The 18,459-nt window shown below is 35.6% G+C and overlaps 1 protein-coding gene across 2 annotated transcripts in view; it reads left to right on the top strand.

The window, feature by feature from the left end:
* The window catches only part of DYNC1I1 (dynein cytoplasmic 1 intermediate chain 1), a 215,259-nt gene that overhangs the window by 161,775 nt on the left and 35,025 nt on the right, over positions 1 to 18,459 (top strand). For both annotated transcript variants that reach the window (XM_081932257.1, XM_081932256.1), the window contains exon 14: positions 9,579 to 9,719. In XM_081932257.1, the coding sequence (XP_081788383.1) occupies positions 9,579 to 9,719 (141 nt within the window). The remainder of the gene's footprint in view (positions 1 to 9,578; positions 9,720 to 18,459) is intronic.

Below are 18,459 nucleotides of genomic sequence, written 5' to 3'. Positions count from 1 at the left end.
TGCACAAAAGATAAAGCTGAATGTTTATCAGATTGTTAGCTTTATTTAAAATCCTCCGAACTGTGTGAAAAGCAAATGCCCCCAAATATGTTCAAGGATAGTATTTACTTTTACAAATCACTTTTCAATTTTTTTTAATATCGGCAATTCAAAGGCCTTAGATGCATAGTATAGAACCCACTTATTAGAATGAAATATGTATATATTTCCATTTACTTCAGTTAAATCTCTTATTTATCATTCACTAGTGGACAGTATGAATTATCTCTATGGGATGAAAACTGGGTTTTCTTCCCACACTCTCATGATGTTTAGGTCCCAAATGACTAATAGAGCAGTAGATAATAGGTACCACAATATAAGCTTACTCATTTTAAGACGGAATAAGTGTCCTACAGTGCCCTAATTGGTTGGTCTTATCTTTGGCCACTGCACTCAAGGTTGCCTTTCTGTGACAATATAAACATCTTGAAATGGACCCTGAGGGAAAAAATCAAACTATTTTAGGGAAAGAAAAGAAGCTCCAACTAAATTTATGATGTCCCACAGCAAAGAGTCATGCGTGTATGCAGCGCATGTTAATCATTTCAGTGAACCATGTGTCCCTCTATTTGCTAAGTAGCATATTGGCTTATATGATAACAGTTCTGTCTGTTGTATAAGCTCAGCGATTTGAGTTTTGCTCAGAACTAAAGCAATGAATGAATTTTCTTCAGAGCTCAATTTTGTTGTCAAAAAGCCAAAGTGATTCAAAGGAATGGGTGGAGCTGCTTGTTCAGGCAGGATTTTTTACTTTTTGCCCTTTACCTCTGGAGCCAGAGGTCTGGCTTCCATCCAGCTGTATGAGGAGAAGATTATGGTCTTTCTCTAGGTAATTTGAAGGAGCAAAACCAAAACGAAGACGGGTGGTCAAAAGTCAGCACTGAGTTTTTCCACAATGTTTTTCTTGAATTTGCTTATCTATTCCACGGTAATCACTGTATTTTTTAAAAAGACTTCGTGAGCAGTCACATGTGCAAAATAACAGTTTTCTTCATATAGGATAATTTATATGTACGTTATTGGTAGAATAACGGCTGCAAACATGCAGAAAAATAAATGTTTAAAACAGGGAAAGATACTGCTTCAGCAAATGGTAGAAAGTGACTCTCCTGAAAATTCAGAACAATGTGTATAAGTAAAATACAAGTAATTGTAGTCAGTTCTGATAAGCTTCAGAACTTTTGCATTTGCTGATAATAAATTTGTGGAAATGCTTTAATAGATAAACTGGAAATCGAGCAAAAGGCTTAAACTTCAGCAGTAATTGTAAAACCATTTATTCACAGAGAAGTCCTTCTGAAGTTAATAGGTATTCTTGCAGAGTGGTGAGTATAGAGTTGAATGTCTTCAACTTCTATACCCCCACTGCTAGCATAATTTCTGTCTCCGAGTAAGACCATATTTTGTCAGGCTGATCTGACACTTCATCAGTTGTATTCAGTTTTTAAAAGGTACTTGTCGTAGAGGCTGTTTTTCTTTATATATTTATGCATTTTTCTTAGGTATTCTTTCTTAATTTGAATCCACACTGTACTTAGATTTGAAGAATCTGAGTCATGTTCCATCAAAGACAGATAAGACATAATAGAATGGGGTAATCTATCAAGACTATAAAACAGTAATTTAAAGCATCAAAGGTCAAAAGAATGAGAAAGAAATAAGACCAACTGGCTCTATTAACTGTTTAAAATCAGAGTGCTTTGGACCATTATACTGCAATTTTTCTCGAACACATTGATTTCTGCTTCTGTAAGATTGACTTTCCTAAAGTGGCACTGCTGAGTAGAAGGCCCAGCTCTTTCTATCACAAAAACCGTGGTCTAACTTGTATGGGCTTTATTAATTTAAGTAATTTGAAATGCTGATTGCTTGTCAAACTTTAGGCAGCTTACAATGTAAAAATAATTTTAAAAACCCACTTGCTGTTTCTGATTGAAGAAGCTTTAAAAATCTCTTTCCAAAATCTCTGTGGGACATAACTATTTTTACTACTCTTATAAAGGGTTGGAAGATGGCAGTAAGTCTGACCTTAGGAGGTCAGCTATTTTACACAAGTTGTCTTGTCCTCAACATCTTTGATCCCCAATATTTTCTCCTAGCTAGAGTTCCTGAAAATAGCAAGTTCCCTAGCTGTAGAGGGCTTTATAGGTAATAAATAGAAATAGTGCTGGGATCACTTGAATAGGGTGGGAAGTCTACTAGTGACCAGTGGAGTACCAGGAAAATGGATGATATTCTTCTAAACTAGTTAGTGCTGATCAACATGCATTTTGTACCATTTTCTCAATCCTCAAGGGCAGCCAGCCATATATAAAATCAATTATTATTGTCATATCTTCAGCATCTCCTGATCCAGAAACTTCAGATGGTTCAGCACTGCTTCACGTGTTTTTTTTAATATATCCATTTTATTTTAATATATCCAAGATTACAATAATCTTACAGTATGAAGTAGGTTGAGAAAAAACAATAGACTCAGGCCAATCAATCTGAAGCCAGCATTGCTAGTCCAAGCTTAACACTATATTTTATAGTCTCCACTGCTAATTTTACTTTTTTCAGACAATGAATCAAATCCTTCCAGGTATTTGAATAGTAATTTTAATTATTTTTATGTTGCTAACAATCAAATCCATGTAAACCCGAGGGAGATTTTATTTTTGAGATGTTACATTTTTGTTTTCTTCTTTTGCTTTAACCACTGACAAAAAAGATTATGATAAATTACGTTATAATTAAAATTGGGTTACATTAATATGAAAACATTTCATTTTGTTTGTTTTTTGTCTTAATAGTAGAAAAATAAAAAGAAAGTACACCGCACGGTAACAAAAATTAGAAATAGCTTGCACATAATAGTTAGGTATAGCTATGCATGCATAAACTTCATGCAACTCTAAAAAACTTACATGTAGATTCAGCTCATGTTCCTCCAAGAACAGCATTTTTTAAGGTTGCTGAAGAAGGAAATTAAAAAATATATGCAGAACAATGACATTTATAAAAATTAATTTAAATTCAATTTAAAAGAATTTTATCCTCCTCCAATTAGTATTTTTGTCACCTTTACAAATACATACAAACACACACAATTTATTTCATGGAAGCTGAGTCTATTATTAGGAAAAGTGATTGTATTAATAAAACGTCATTAGTAAAATGACCTTCTCAAGTACAGTAGTAAAGACTAACAATGGTTCAAAACATAAGGTCTCAAATTCATTCATTCATTCTTCATTCGTTTGTTCGTTCTTTCATTCAGTTTCGATAGCCACCCATCTCAAGCAAGTGGCTCCGAGTGACAATCAATCACAAAATAGTTTAAAAACTTATAGTATAATAGGTGGATGGATGGAGTCACTGAAGCAGTAGGCGTGAGCTTAAATGGACTCCAGAGGATGGTAGAGGACAGGAAGACCTGGAGGAACATTGTCCATGGGGTCGTGATGGGTTGGACATGACTTCGTAACTAACAACAACAACACAAATTAAATATATATGGCAACTGAGAAAAAATTATCATAGATGTCAGTATTGTCAGGAAACAGGAGTCTCACCCATGCTCTTATTTATTTATGAATTAATAAAAGGTGTGGTTTGCATGACTGAGAATTTATTGGGATTCCAAGAGATTAGTAGGAATGATTGATGCTTAGGCTCTTTTCCTGAATAAAAATATATAAGATTGCATTGTAAATCTCATATGGAAACAAATTCTTCTTTTTATTGATTACTTTTCATAAATTTAACTATGCTGGGCTGATGTTAGAAGAAACCAGAAAACTTAATCATTATGTTATCTTGGACTCCTTGTCTTGCCTTTCTTATATAATTTCCATATTCAAGTAGTACAGATTTAGTATCATTAGGATGTAAATCAGGACATAAACCATTAAGCAAACTCCTCATAACAATTTTGTAGTAAGCCTGCAATAGTCTTGCTCCGAAACCAACACAAAGTCCAAACTTATCAAGGAAAATATAAATAACATACAAAATAGTTCATAGTATGTGATAGAAATTTACAAAGAGTCCTTAAGTGTTGAAGATCTGGAAGGTTAGATTATTCCAAAGTAGAGGGTTTTTTTTTAGAAATGACCAAAGGTGAGTAATTTTTCAGGTTACCTAATATTCTTGTTCTGGATGAATGTTAACAAGAAGAAGTTGTGAGGAATTAGAATAAATACTGTAAGTGTCCATGCAAGTGAAGTTTAAGAATAAAGTCCGATATACTAGACAGTAATGGATATTTCTTCTGAGTAAATATCCACAGGATTACACAGCATGTTAGATAAAACTTTGCCAGCTACAAAACAAAAGTGTCAGGTTGCACTAGGAGCTATTGGAAGTAAGACACAATGGCTGTTCTAGTTTGAAAACAAAGCCCTCCGTTATTCGGCTTCCTCTTTAACTTTACCAGAATATATGAGTTCCTTGCAAAGTAAAGGCAAGAAGTTGGTACTTCTTACTATTATCAAAGGTGGATATAATTTCAGATCATGTACTAAATAAAAAGCTAATACAACCTCATTTGTGCAGCACTATCTTAATTGTGTGATTCGTCTTCCATTTTTCAGAATTTTTCCCAAGGACAATAAATATTGCATTTGACAAAGGTTATATAAATGAAAAGGAATACTTCAAGCAAAGATATTTGTTTTGAGGATAATCAAGAAAGTGCTGTACAATCTTGCGTAGGAACTGATTTTACCAATGGAGCATTCTGAGTTGAAAATAACAAGCCACACCTTTTCTCTTACAATGGCAACTACCTTCAATGTGTTTTCTGCTGCCTTTGTATTTTTTCTAATCTGGAAAGGCTAATGATGGATAGAAGAATGCCAGATATCTGTCCCTCTCTCCTGCCCTTTGAACCTATTGTGTTTTTTCTGCAGCAGACGAAGACAAGACAACCATAACCTTTATATATACTTTTGCTGTCTTCCCTTCATGCTTCAAGCATGAATTTCAAGAAATAGAGAAGTATGACAGTTTTTAAAGAAAGAATGGAACAAATTCAAAAAGCACTTTTTTCAGCCCTTCTCTCATAGCCACTCATACCTACCAACATTAGAATTAGTGTTTACCTGGCCCCAAATGAAGTGCCTTATTAAGCTTAAAGAGCGTTTCAACACTATAAATCTTGAAAACTCTAGTTCTTGAAAGTGTTCTCTTTTGTTGAATATTATTAGCAAGTGTTCTCAGGAGTTTTGCGGGGGATGCAGGAATGAGAAAGTGGGGTAATGTAATTAACTGCATACACGATTTAGAAGAAATATAATTGAAATGTCATTGGCAAGTTTGTACAGGTAGTTCTGTGCAACTGTTCAGTTACAATCAGAGGTGGATTTCTGCCAGTTCGCTCCGGATTGGGCGAACCGGTAGTAGCAGTGGCGGGAGGCTCCACCCACCCGCCCAGACACTTCTGTGCACGTGCGCGCACGAGCAAACGTAGTAAAATAAATTTAAACCCACTACTGGTTATAAAGCACTCCAAAAAGCTACTTATGATTTGGATGCTAAGTTCTAACATCTGGGTCCCACCTTAAGGTCATGTTATTGTATTTTGAACACATGGCAATGGGCAATGTCTCACTTAATGACCACCACAGTAAAGATTATAAAATCAGATGTGATCACTTGGTAACCGCTTTATGACCATCTCCACTTATGACCAAAATTTCAGGCTTAATTATGGCTGTAAATTGAAGATTACTTGTAGCAGTTTGAACACTAATTATAATCAGTATTCTGGAACTTGCTTGATTTTTTTTGGAGAAGACTATCAATTGTTTTCTAGACATCTCCATCATTTACCAGAACAGTTTCAGGGACCCTTGTTTAGGAAAAATTCCAATTTAGAGTGATACAAAAAATCACTCAAAAAAGCAACTCAATAAACCTAAGAATGTTTGGGGAACATTTATGTGTGCTGTTTGAATGAATGTCTCTAAAGTGCTTTTTTAAGAGGCAACTGGACTTTCTGGTTTTTCTTTGAAGACATTTGTCAAAGGTTACTCTTTTGAAGACAGCAAAGTCCACATTTTGGACAAAGAGGACCACTGATTTGAAAGATGGGTCAAAGAGACCATCTATGTCAAAATTGAATGGGGAGAGGTATACAACATAATCTATCTCCAGTTTACAACAAAGTCCTTTCAACTGTTCCAAGATGGCTCCACACCCATTTGCATTAGTCAGGTGACCGTGAGGACACAGATAAACCTCCAGGTGGCCCTGATAACTTGCTAAAAGGATACAAATGACCAGCTGTCTGCAAGGAGCATAAATCCTTCCATTCCCCACTATCCAGTCAGGGCAGAAGAAGCTTTTTGGAAGAGAATTGGAAGTAAAACGTCTTCAAAGAAAAACCAGAAAGCCCAGTTGCTTGTTGGAAAAGCACCCTGGGGACAACATGACCCGGATGACTGAGAATCTCCATAGACATTTGTCCAAAGGAATGCAAAGTGAAAACAATATGGCTTCTGATAAGTACAGTAAAGGAACTTTGCAAGCTGGAAAAACAATTCATAAATGTGTTTTAATTATTCTTTCTATGAAATGACTTGTCTCATGAAACAAACAAATCTGATAGATTTTGTTTAGCTTTTAAGCAGTTAAATGCTAGTTAAAACCTGTGAACATGTCCACATGATTTCCTTTAAGTAGTGAAGTTCTTAACGAATGGCGCCTCCTGGATTAAGAAAGATCATCCACGCAGATACACCAGGGAGGCAGCTGAAACGTTACCGCTAGATGCAAGTTTTTATTTTCATCTTTCTGTGTACATACTATTCTTTGAGGTAGGCCATCAAAATAAGGGGTTTATCAAAAATTGCTAGAAAACCTTATAGAATGAGCATGCTACCTCTGGCATTTACATGGCAGCCCTCCTATTGGGGAAAGACCTAAACAGGGCCTGTTTTGTAACTTGTATTTTCACATGCAGTACTTAAGAAGCTGATCATATTAACCTCATTCTAAAGCCACCAGAATTATGTCAAATCCTGTTACTTCACATTAAAAGTTATTATTCATCTATGATTGTCTGAATAAAAGAAGCAGGATTTAACAGAAGACTTAAGTGAGTGGATAGATTATGATGTTTATAATGCAATGTGTTCTCCTGTAAGATACGTAGTTTAAACATTGGGAGAAAACACAGCAATATTTTAAAATTCTTCTTCATGGGCTCAGTTTCCATCTAGATTTTATAACATGAGCATTTTACAATTCTAAACATCACCTGATGAGTTGCTGCCTTTGGGAAGAAAATTGAAAATAAAAAAGGCAAGAAAAATGAACATTCATTAAAGAAACAAAGAAGTCATATTTTCCTTCTATTGTATTTCATGATAGCAAAATTAAGAATGATAGGTACCATGTAGTCTATCCTCCCCCCACCCCACCCCAGCAGTTCTTTTGCTTTATGGTCTTTAATGCTCTTTGTCAGATATGAAAAAGAACAATGGAAAAATTATGGGAAATGACCAACAAAGGGGGGGATCTTTTTAAAAGCCATGTATGAGCCAAGGCATTTGCACAGTAAAAGTTTCATGCAGAAGCACTCTTGAGAAAAGGACTATTTCAGAGGTCAGCTTTCAATACTGTCTCTAAAAGTCTTGGACAATACCTCATAACTTCCCTGCCAATGTTGATGGAAACCCTAGTCTAACATTTGTGGAAGATATCAGATTGAGAAAGGCTAGTCTCAGCCAGCGCTGTCCAAATATGTCTCTGTGGTCATGTGGCCGGCATGACAAAACGCCAAAGCCCATGGAACGCTGTTACCTTCCCATCAAAGGTGGCTTCTATTTTTCTACTTGCATTTTCATCTGCTTTCGAACTGCTAGATTGGCAGAAACTGGGACAAGTAATGGGAGCTCCCTCCATTACGCTGCAGTAGGGATTCGAACTGCCGAACTGTAGATCTTTCTGATCAACAAGCTCAGCGTCTTAGCCACTGAGCCACTGTGTCCATATCTAGATATCCTAAAATGTCTGGTCTGGATAGATATTTTATGCAACTCAATTCCTACAATGTTAATTGTCTACCAGAATGAAGAACATCCTAAAAAATTCTTAGATCATACTGAGAATTGTGGTCATCGAGATGTGAAACTACAACTTCTTGCATCTCTCACCTTAAATAATAGAAATGTAAATTGTAGCTTGCTGACATCTGGAAGGCGACAGGTATTCCATAGCTGCACTAAAACACTTCTGACGCTAAACAACTATGAAAAACTGGTCAGACTTAAAAAGGTTCAGACCTATATCTGAATATTTGATTCACGATCAATTCCATCTTATAAAAAAGTGTTAAATCCTCATAACTTTAATATTGAAACTTCCCAAAATTTTCAAGTATATTTATGCATGCATATTCACAGATATACACAAATATTCAACCATTCATCTGCATACATGTAAAAATCCTGTTGTTTAGATTTCTGTGTTGGATAATAAGAATATTTAATTTCTTTAGTTTCTGGAACTTTCATTGTCATTTAAATGTTATTTTACTGTTAACTGTTTGGGAATTAGGCAAAGCCATTATTCAGAAATGAGAATAAGGAGAAGCAAGTAAGTATAATGAATAATTCATGACACCCAATTATATGTTACAGTTCCCATGTACTTTTAAACTTGTCTTGCCCGCCTGTCTATTGTGAAATGAAATGATGCGTAAACTCGTAAAAGTCAAGCGGCAGCGCCACACTCTTGGCAGCTGCACGCTCTGAACTTCGCCACCTCTTTTCTGAAATGAGAATCTCAAACACGAAGTTTGGGGGTGTGTGAGATTTGTAAACCCATCTAGACTCATTGCTCTTTCAAAAGGAAAAACGGGGAGAACAAAAGAAACGCTTGAAATTAAGGCGATGCATTTCGATTAGACAGTTCTATTAGCGTAGGGCGATGGTACAGAGAACAACTTTTAGGGGACCGAGTTCAGGCATTAATTTAGCTGATGAGGAGGGGACGAGGAATAGGAAAAGTTGGTGACGGGCTTGGAAATTTAGCGCAAGCTGTTTGCGCTATTTGCGACTTTGCGCAAGGAGCACTAGGTGGCAGTCACCGTCTTCGCTTGCAAAGCGGGAGCCTCTCCGGAGACTTCTGGGTGTACGCGGGAGCTTATGTGAAAGAGAGAACGAGAAAAGATTTTCCGAGTAGCCGGCTAGTCGATCCTATAGCATAAACTATAGGTAGCGTTCCCCTACTTCCTCCGCGGTGTAGTAGCAAGTAGCAGCAGCACCCCTTTACTTATACAGCATGCAAAGTCTGGGAAATAGTTCCCCTTCCCAATAATTTCTAGTTCGCTTACCCCCACCCTTACCCCGGTGGCTGCTCCCCGAGAGAGCGCCGCCGCAGGCCCGCCTTCTGCGTCCTCGGACCTTTCATCTGCGGAAAGTTTTATGACACTCGGTTGAATGTGCAAAGTTTTTAATTAGACTCTCCAGACAGCCCGAGGCGGCAGTAGCGCCACGAAGTCTTCCTGCCCTTCCCCTCTGCTTTTTTGCCCCCCCCTTTTGCAGCACAACAAGCCGCTCTACTCCTTTGAAGACAATGCCGACTATGTCTACGACGTCATGTGGTCCCCCGTGCACCCCGCGCTCTTCGCCTGCGTCGATGGGATGGGCCGATTGGATCTCTGGAACCTGAATAATGACACCGAGGTGAGGCGGGGAGAGGATCAGGGCTTGGGAGAGGAGGGAGCTGGTGACTTTATTGCCTATTCTTTCTTTAAAAAAAAACTTTTGCAAAGAAAGCCTGGAAGAGAAGTGGGCTGCGTTGCCTTCCTTAGACTAAGCCTCTTCGTGGCTTGTGCAGTGTATTCATTTGAGGAGGGAGTGGACTTTTCCCTCTTCTTGCCTGCTCCATGGCCCTACCCAAAGCTGCCACAGATTCCCACGCCTTAAGCTTTCAGGGAGAAGTCCAGCCGTGGTCTTCCTCGCAGGAAGCGTTTTCTCTGCTCTCTATGCACGGTATCTAAATTAAACACTTCTTTCACCCTTTATTATTTTTCTCTTTCTCTCTGGCACATCGAAAAGCCTGAAAATCTACCAGAAGTGTAGGGGAAGACCCCCCCCCCCTCGGTTGCACAGTCGCTTTTGCTGATTTGTGGAAAAACATTGCCACTGACACTCGATTATTATCACCACACGAGGCCCGGTGCGCCACGTGAAGGCAGCTGTCCTCTTCTGCAGAGGGGCTGGCGTCTAATGGGCGACAGTACCTACTCCTCCCACTCGACTGTGCCAGATTCCTTTAGGGAAACTTCCCGTTTGTGGTGGGCTACATTTCCCTTCATTCCCAGCCAGGAAGTTATACTGGCTGAAGACGATGAGAGGTGTAAACTGGTATCTGTAGCCTCACTTTTATCTGTTTATAGTTGGCAGCAAAAAGTGATTTTTTGGGATAGGTGATTAACTAGTTTTGTTATAATCCCCACCCCCTTTTTAACCATGCTTCTCTATGTTATAAAGATTTTTTCCAGGCTTTATGTTCTTGTGTAAGTAACAGGCTTAAGTATGGTCAAATACTGAAGAACACGGTTCTCATTTTCTGATCCAGAAACACAAGCAGAGATCTTCGGAGTAAATTGGTTAACTATAATTTAATTGTTTTACATGCTGACATTTGTGGTTGTGTTAAATGCAGAATGCATTCTGACAAATTTCCTTTAATATTTTTCTACTTTGCTACAGAAGTTTATATAGGATCATGGATTAAAAAGAAACTTGTTAACAAGTTCTTTGCAGGCATAATTCAAGTGTCTGATTCAATATATTAAGACATAACAGCTTGCTTGTTTTTAGCTTAATATTGTGCTACAATAATAACTCGGCCATTTTGGTTTGCAACCCATAGCTTAACATGTTGGTAATAACCCAGCCAGATGTAATTATTCAGGAAACCGACTTTGCTTAACCTAGACATTGTACATCCTGGTAGAGCATCTTCTCCACTTGGCATTCTTCACTGGGAATGCTGGAAATCTCAGTCTGTGTATTTGAAGATAGCTCATTTGAGTTGTATACACTGGTTAAGCAAAACTATTGTTTTGTGCAGTGGATGAATTCAATCCAAGACTGCATTCTGGGATATGTATTTCTGAGTGGCCGTGTATGACATTACATTGTAAAAAACAATGTCCTGAAAAAAAACCTCCACAATTATGTTCTTTTCATAACAAAAGAATTTGAGCAAAGGTTGCATGATTTCAGTCCTTTCCTCAGTTAACATGTTCATTAAATTGAGTAGGCCTGAAAGCTTGGTAAACCTGTACAAAGTTGGGTTTAAAGATAATTTGGCCAAGATTAAATTCTCTGGATTTTATATTGGCTATCATTTTAAGTATAAGTACTGTCTGGTTCTATTTAATTATTTACTCAGTTTGTAGCCCCCTGAATTCAGTGGGGCATCTTCCTGGATATGGATGCATGTATGTGCAGCCCCGTTTGAATTTTGGCTATTACTACTTTTCTAGTAGTATTTTGTATTGCAGTATTAAGTAGCAATCCTGATTCTGGATAATTTTACTGTGGCTTTATGAACCTAGCTATTGTGATTTGCAAATTATAGTTTATCGCATAGCATATTACATGACAGCCACTTTTGTCCATTCAGTAAACTATGATAAACTTTGATTTAATGCAATGTGTGAACTTCCTCTCATCTTCATAGTAATAATATTGGGAAGTAGAGGAAAAATTGCTTCTGAAGAAATGTAGATTTATAGTGATGAATAGGGAAAATAAGCTGAGAATTTCAATAAAATATTGTATATTTTATAGTAAGTGGATTTATAGGGTTTTTTCCTCAATTATTTTTAAAAATATAAATTTTAAATTATCTATTTTAAAAACATGAAGCATTTTAGTATTAGATTTTTATCCTTCATTATTTATATATAACTCAAGGTGGTGAACATACCTAATACTAAGTATAATATTATTTCAGATTACAATTTCTGTGCAAATCCTGGGTAGCGTCCTGCATTAGGTCTGATTTACACATGCAGCAGAAGGAAGTTCACTTATTATAATAAATGAGTTATATTTTTTTAGTGTTCTTTTATGGAAAACCAACTAGCAGACCCAGGAGGAATCCCAGTCTAGGTAAGACAAGTTAGACTAGAAAAAACCCACTTTTTCTATATTTTTCTTGAAGAAAATAATGCATGGGAGAAAATTCTTTCCTTGCAGACTCTTAAGGATTTTCTGTCTATTCTGAACTTCTCTTTCACAATCTTGCATTTAAAGATATGAATTAAGCTAGGATATTTATTACTTAATAGATGATCAGTTTTGTTCTGAAAAGTAAACCAGGAGAAAGCCTCACTTTTGTAAAGTTCATTTGCTATTTGGAGGTGATTTCTCAGAAAACTATGTATATAACTATCAGGCATGTACATAGCCTGATAAAGGCAGATATACTATCATTTTACATTTATTGTGACAAGGCTTACTACAATAAAACCTTGCTTTATTGCAAAAGTAAAATTAATAAATGAAATATTTTTGAGATATTCTGAATTCATATTTAGCAAACAAGTGCTATTGTAAAGTATATTGTAGTTTAAGTCAAATTAATATAATTCTTATACTTCAAGTTGCCACTATTATTTAGTTCCTATTTATGTTCTGCTGTGAGTCTTCTGTTTTTGAACCGAGATATGGGTTATACATGTTCTAAATAAATATTTTGAGAGATTTCACTCTTTTGTGCAGTATATATTTTCTATTTCGAAGCACACACATTTTTCTTTGCAAGACTTCTCTTGCAATTAAATTTTTGAAATGTAAGAGCAAAGATTTCCATTCCAGTAGCAGCCAGAAATATAAAAAGAAGAATCAGATAGAAAAAAGATTGATGCCTATTTAGCATGAAAGAGCTGAAATGGGAGATAATAAAAAGGGAGAATTTGAGAAGATACATTTGGTTCATGAAAATCAATATTTTTGCTGTGGCTATTTTTGCTGTCCTTTATTATTTTGTCTCATGTTATTTTATTCTGAATTCAAAAGATGTGCAGTTTTTTTTCTCTTTCCCCATTGTGAAATAAGAGTACGTATTCTTTATTTTTACAGAAATGGTCTCTTAAACCTTTTACTTCCTTTTTTTTCAAGAACAATCTTGCCATTCAGAAACAATGCCACAACCAAGGCTTGAACTTGAGTACTGATAGCTATTACTTCATACAAACTAACATCAGTGCATTTTTGAAGTGTTCTTTAGCTGAAATTCTAACAGAATTGTAAGATAACAATAAGGTAATGCAGAATAAAGCAATGTGGCCTGTAAACCAGCTATACGAAAGTAAGTAATAATGATAACATAGTTCACTTTTGTAGCTACAGAAAAATAGCTGTATTAGCAAGAACAGAAAATCAATGCAGTGTATGCATTGGTACGATTCATGTGTGATACAGGAACTGTTAAGGCAAGACAAATTTTAATAAATTGGATGGTATGTGAAGGGCGCAGATGAGAATGATTTTATGTATAAGTGGAGATATAGCACAGAATTAAGTTAGCCAACATAGCAAAAGCAATATGTTATCGATTTTCTTTTTCTTCACTTTTTATTTAGTCTTCCTTTCACATCACTATAATGTATTTCATAGTAGAAAGAAAATACACATGTTTACCGATTTGGCTGTATATCACGTAAGACAGGTAAGGAAGGACAAATGCTGAAAACTGGCTTGTCAAGTCGAGACTGTAGATCTTTTGAAGTGCTCTTAGCAGGAAATTTCAGAGGCAGCTTAATTATAAAGTAGCTGAATTGGGAGGATTTTCCCCCCCTCAGTTTTTACTTTGAGGTAAGGACAATTGGGAAGAGGGAACACATCTTTACAGATGTTATTGTTAAGAGATTTGACTATCAATATTCTAAAATTTCTTAAGAGCAAATCTTGCTGCTTTTAAAATGAATGGGAAGAAATGTGTCCCCATTTTAATTGACACAGCTAGCCTTCTTTACGTAGAATATTGAAATTGAAGTTGTGAATGCCCCAACACTGGAAGTCTTTAAGAAGATGTTGGATAGCTATTTGTCTGAAATGGTATAGGGTTTCCTGCCTAGGCAGGGGGTTGGACTAGAAGACCTCCAAGGTCCCTTCCAACTCTACTATTGTATTATTATTGTTCTTTGATCAGGGGAAAAGAGCTTGTGAAATTGAACAAGAATATAGCCATAGGATTTACTTTACTCTCATTTGTTTAATTTGGACTGCTAGTGTATGTTGCATGAATAAATGTCAGGATCCCCCCACACCCCACCCACCCCCGTTAGGACATCAGCAGGAATAAATTCAACACAAGCATGTTGCCAGTAAAAACTAATCAGAGACCCACAGTAGCAACCAAGGAGAAAATGCTTTAACAACTGAAAGCGATTTTCTTTTTGATCCTTTGCCTGGCAATTTAAAACTGTACAAAACAATGGTTTTATTCCCTGAGAAGTATTGGGCCACAATCCAGGCAGTGTTAAGTGCATTGGGCACCACTTTAAGAGATAAAGCAAAGCCAGTCCTAAACTTAGATAACTCCCAATAAAATTAAAGAAAGCATTGCCCTTGTTTGAATCAAACCCTTAGTTTAATAATTCGGATTTTAGTTCTACATGTCTATCACAGAAAAAGCTGATTTGTTACTACATAGATTTATCTTAGGCTAATAACATGGTTGCAACACCACAGCTTTAATAGACTAATCTGTTTAATAAACAGGCAAAATTATTGGGAGGTAAGTTGGTTAGCATTATAATTTTGTGGTAAAAAGGCAGACATTGCTATAGAACTGGTGTTACGATTTTCAAATTTCCAGTTTAAATCAGTCTTGCACTTCAGTTCCCAGTGATTTAAATTGAACTTGTTTTTCCACAAGTTTGGGATGAAGTTATTAATCAGAGTAAGCTAAATATTTTGATGCAACTCAGTTACAGACAAGAGTGTTGGCAGTATATAACTTGTAAGATGCCACATTGTGTGTTTTTATTGTAACAAAGATATGCAATATGGATTCTCAGTTGAGTACAGTGAACCTACTGAGCCATAGCACAACTTGAAATGACAGGTCATAGGACCTTTGTTCCCAAAAGTTGCTTTGAGCAATTCAAGTAAATGATGGCAAAGCTAATTAGGAACAGATTATAGATGTATACATGGTTGGTATAAAATGGGCCTTAAATATTTGTGGTATTTACGAAAAGGTCTTAGAAAGGTTTCTTGCTGCAATGCTTGGAAGAAGCTGCAGTGTTGAACTCTTGAGACAATAACATAGCAATTTTCCAAGTTCATAGTTTAATTAATTTAGTTTCAACATTTATATTCTGCTTTTCTCTTAAATATTCAAAATAGATAATGATGAAGAAGATACTGTTTTGATGGCATGTGCAGTCAGAAATACAAATTAGTAGGACTATCAAAACAATGCAAAGACTAAAAGTTGACACCAAAACATGAACATTATAGTTCAGGTATATTAAGCTTGATAAAATGAACCATCGCCTCTTGGAAAGGGAAGAGGGATCACAACCTTAAAACGTTTGTGACAAATCTTGGATGGCTATAAGTGTAATATAGCATAATTTATAACAATTTTCTGAATCTGGTGCTTTCCAGATGTGTTGGCACTACCGATAATAGAATTCGTAGTCAGCAGGACCAAAGAACGGAAATGTCTGCATTGTAGCATAAAACAGAATTCAACAGAACCAGTGAAGGCTGTATTTGGCAACTCCATACAATTACAATTATCTTGAAATTGTTTCATGGACATATGAAGATAAATTTTAGCTTACAAAATTCTTGATACTGTAGAATTCCTTTTTTAAAGCACTATTGGCTTTCTGTTTGTTAAAAGGGTTGAATTAGTTATCTTTTGATGCAGGTTTTTTGTAACCCTTGGTTGATTGTGGGAGTTTTTATGTACTTGATTATCCCAAATTAAAAGCAATGAAATTCTTAAAACTTGAAATAATGTTGATAATCAGATATTAGTTATATATCAAGTGGGTCTAAAAGTGGTATTTTTTCTATTTCATGCTTGACCTATTTAATTTAATAATAATAGAACTCTTAACAAATATCCATTGATCTATATGTTCATATTCTCTTAATGAAGTCAGTAACCATTTATTTAAAATGGCATGATTTGAGAAAAAAATGTTATAATTATTAATCGTATTTTCCTCCATTTGAGCTAAAACAAAATTCCTCATTCATGCCTTCTTATGGATATAGTTTTTAGTTATATTCATGTTTTTTCCATGAATGTAATTTTTGTTATATACAATTATTTTATGTTATATCTGAACATATATCAAATACAGTTAACATTTTTCTGCCATTTTTTTCATATTTGAAATACTACATTATTACTATTATTATATTAATCTTTCATTACATCTTGTTTTAAAATATATGTTGCTCAACTCAAGGCAGCAAACAATAAACTTACCTGTTATTTTCCCTACAATAACAACCCTGTAAGGTAGACTTGATTGAGAGGGGGTGACTAGCCAAATGTCACCCAGCAAGATTTCATGCTTAAGGGAGTGTTAAAAGTCACAGCCTTCTGGTTCCTAGGCCAATATCTTAACTACTGCATCAAACTGGCCTTCATGAGATTTGAACTCATAATTAATTAAAATTGTTTATAATTTGGATTTCAGGACTATGTAAGGATAGCTATGAAATGATTCATTCAATTCTTCTGAACTTTCTACTCTTGAGTTCTATTGTTCTCAAATGAGAAGAATATATGATTGTGTGTGTGTGTGTGTGTGTATGTATGTATGTATGTATTTATTTGTGTTACAACCCCTGGTATGCCTAAATATGGGAGGAAGGTCACTACTCCCTCATTTCTGTCCTTCGGCTTATCACAGAAGACCATGCAGGCAGAAAACCATATTTTTATTTTTAATGTTGCCTTTTTATATTTGTGTTGTATTTGTACTGATAAATAAATAAAGGGAGACTAGTATAGATCTATTTCGAGCTAATTAGCTCTCATTAGCAAGCCATACCCTTACTGGGATTCGAACCTGGGCTGTATTATATCTTAGGCAGAAGTCTTAGCCACTAAGCCACAGGCTCGCCTCCTTATCAGTAGAGCCAGGGAAATAGGTATGTATTTGTGTTACAAACCCTGGTATGCCTAAATATGGGAGGAAGGTCTAAATATGGTTTTCTGCCTGCATGGTCTTCTGTGATAAGCCGAAGGACAGAAATGAGGGAGTAGTGACCTTCCTCCCTGTTTAGGGAAAGACAGCTAATACTCTTTCCAGATTTAGTACTTCTCAAATAGGCATATATTTTACATTTGGATGCTAAATTTTGAAATAAGAAAACCAGAATTCCTGATAGAATTCCCAAAATATTTGGAGCATTGTTCTAATTTGTCTAGACTTCAATAAACAAGGATTATATGCTTTAAAATTAAATAAACAATCTTATTTTAATATTTTTTCCACAAATAACAAATTCCCTCCGCCCAAACACTGTAGTTCTACCTTTCCTTATTTATTGGTTCAATCACAAATTAAATTGCAGTTTTAGTATGTTTTTTTATTTTAAGCAGAGCAAATATATGGGGTTATAATCATATGCTTACTGTTTTTACATTGTAATTTGTAGCATATTTTTAATGCTTTTAAATTAGGTTTTAATTTAAAATTTTTGGACAGTCCTTCACTTACAACATAATACATTAATCTGTAGTAGTGTCTTCTCAACTTTGGCATCTTTAAGGTATATGGCCCAACTCCCTGGAATTCCCCAGCCTGCATGTTAGCAGTGCACAAGCAATTAATACATGTGACATTAAACACAACAAATAGAAAAGCCTGGGAAAATCAAAAAGTTTTAATGAGATGTTTTGGAGAAGACAATGTTGGTCCTAAGGATAATATTCCAACTCTGGTTGGGGAATTCTGAAAAAGTATTTTTGTAACCTCTTAATTCACTTATCAAAGAAACTGCATCAGGTGGTCTTCATATATACTCTAGCTATATTTGCGTGATTTTAAATGCAAATTTATACCAATAAAAATTGTTTCTTAGTTGTAGAAGTGTTATTTGTCAAATATTTAGCAAGCATTGACACCTGAAAAAATTAAACTGCTTTGAGTTATTTTTTAAAGCAAGGAGTCATATTTTCTGTTGAAAATATTAAGAAGCTATTTTTATTTGTATAAATTTGGTTGAAAATAATCTCATCAGCTAAGAAGTAAAGTTGATCCTTCATAAATTCTTTTTTTGAGGGGGTGGGGTGAGGTGTAAATCTGCCAATTGAAGCAGGCTGACCTTATTTCTGATAAGCAAGGTAAAATTTCAGGAAGAAACACATAGAAACACATCCTATAAAAGAAAACATCAAAGTTGATTGTGTCCAGTTTACAAT

The sequence above is a fragment of the Natrix helvetica genome, assembly GCF_964273705.1.
Source record: "Natrix helvetica genome assembly, chromosome: Z".
Taxonomy (NCBI): domain Eukaryota; kingdom Metazoa; phylum Chordata; class Lepidosauria; order Squamata; family Natricidae; genus Natrix; species Natrix helvetica.
Note: the sequence above shows the minus strand (reverse complement) of the source record. Positions and strands in the feature narration are given on the sequence as shown.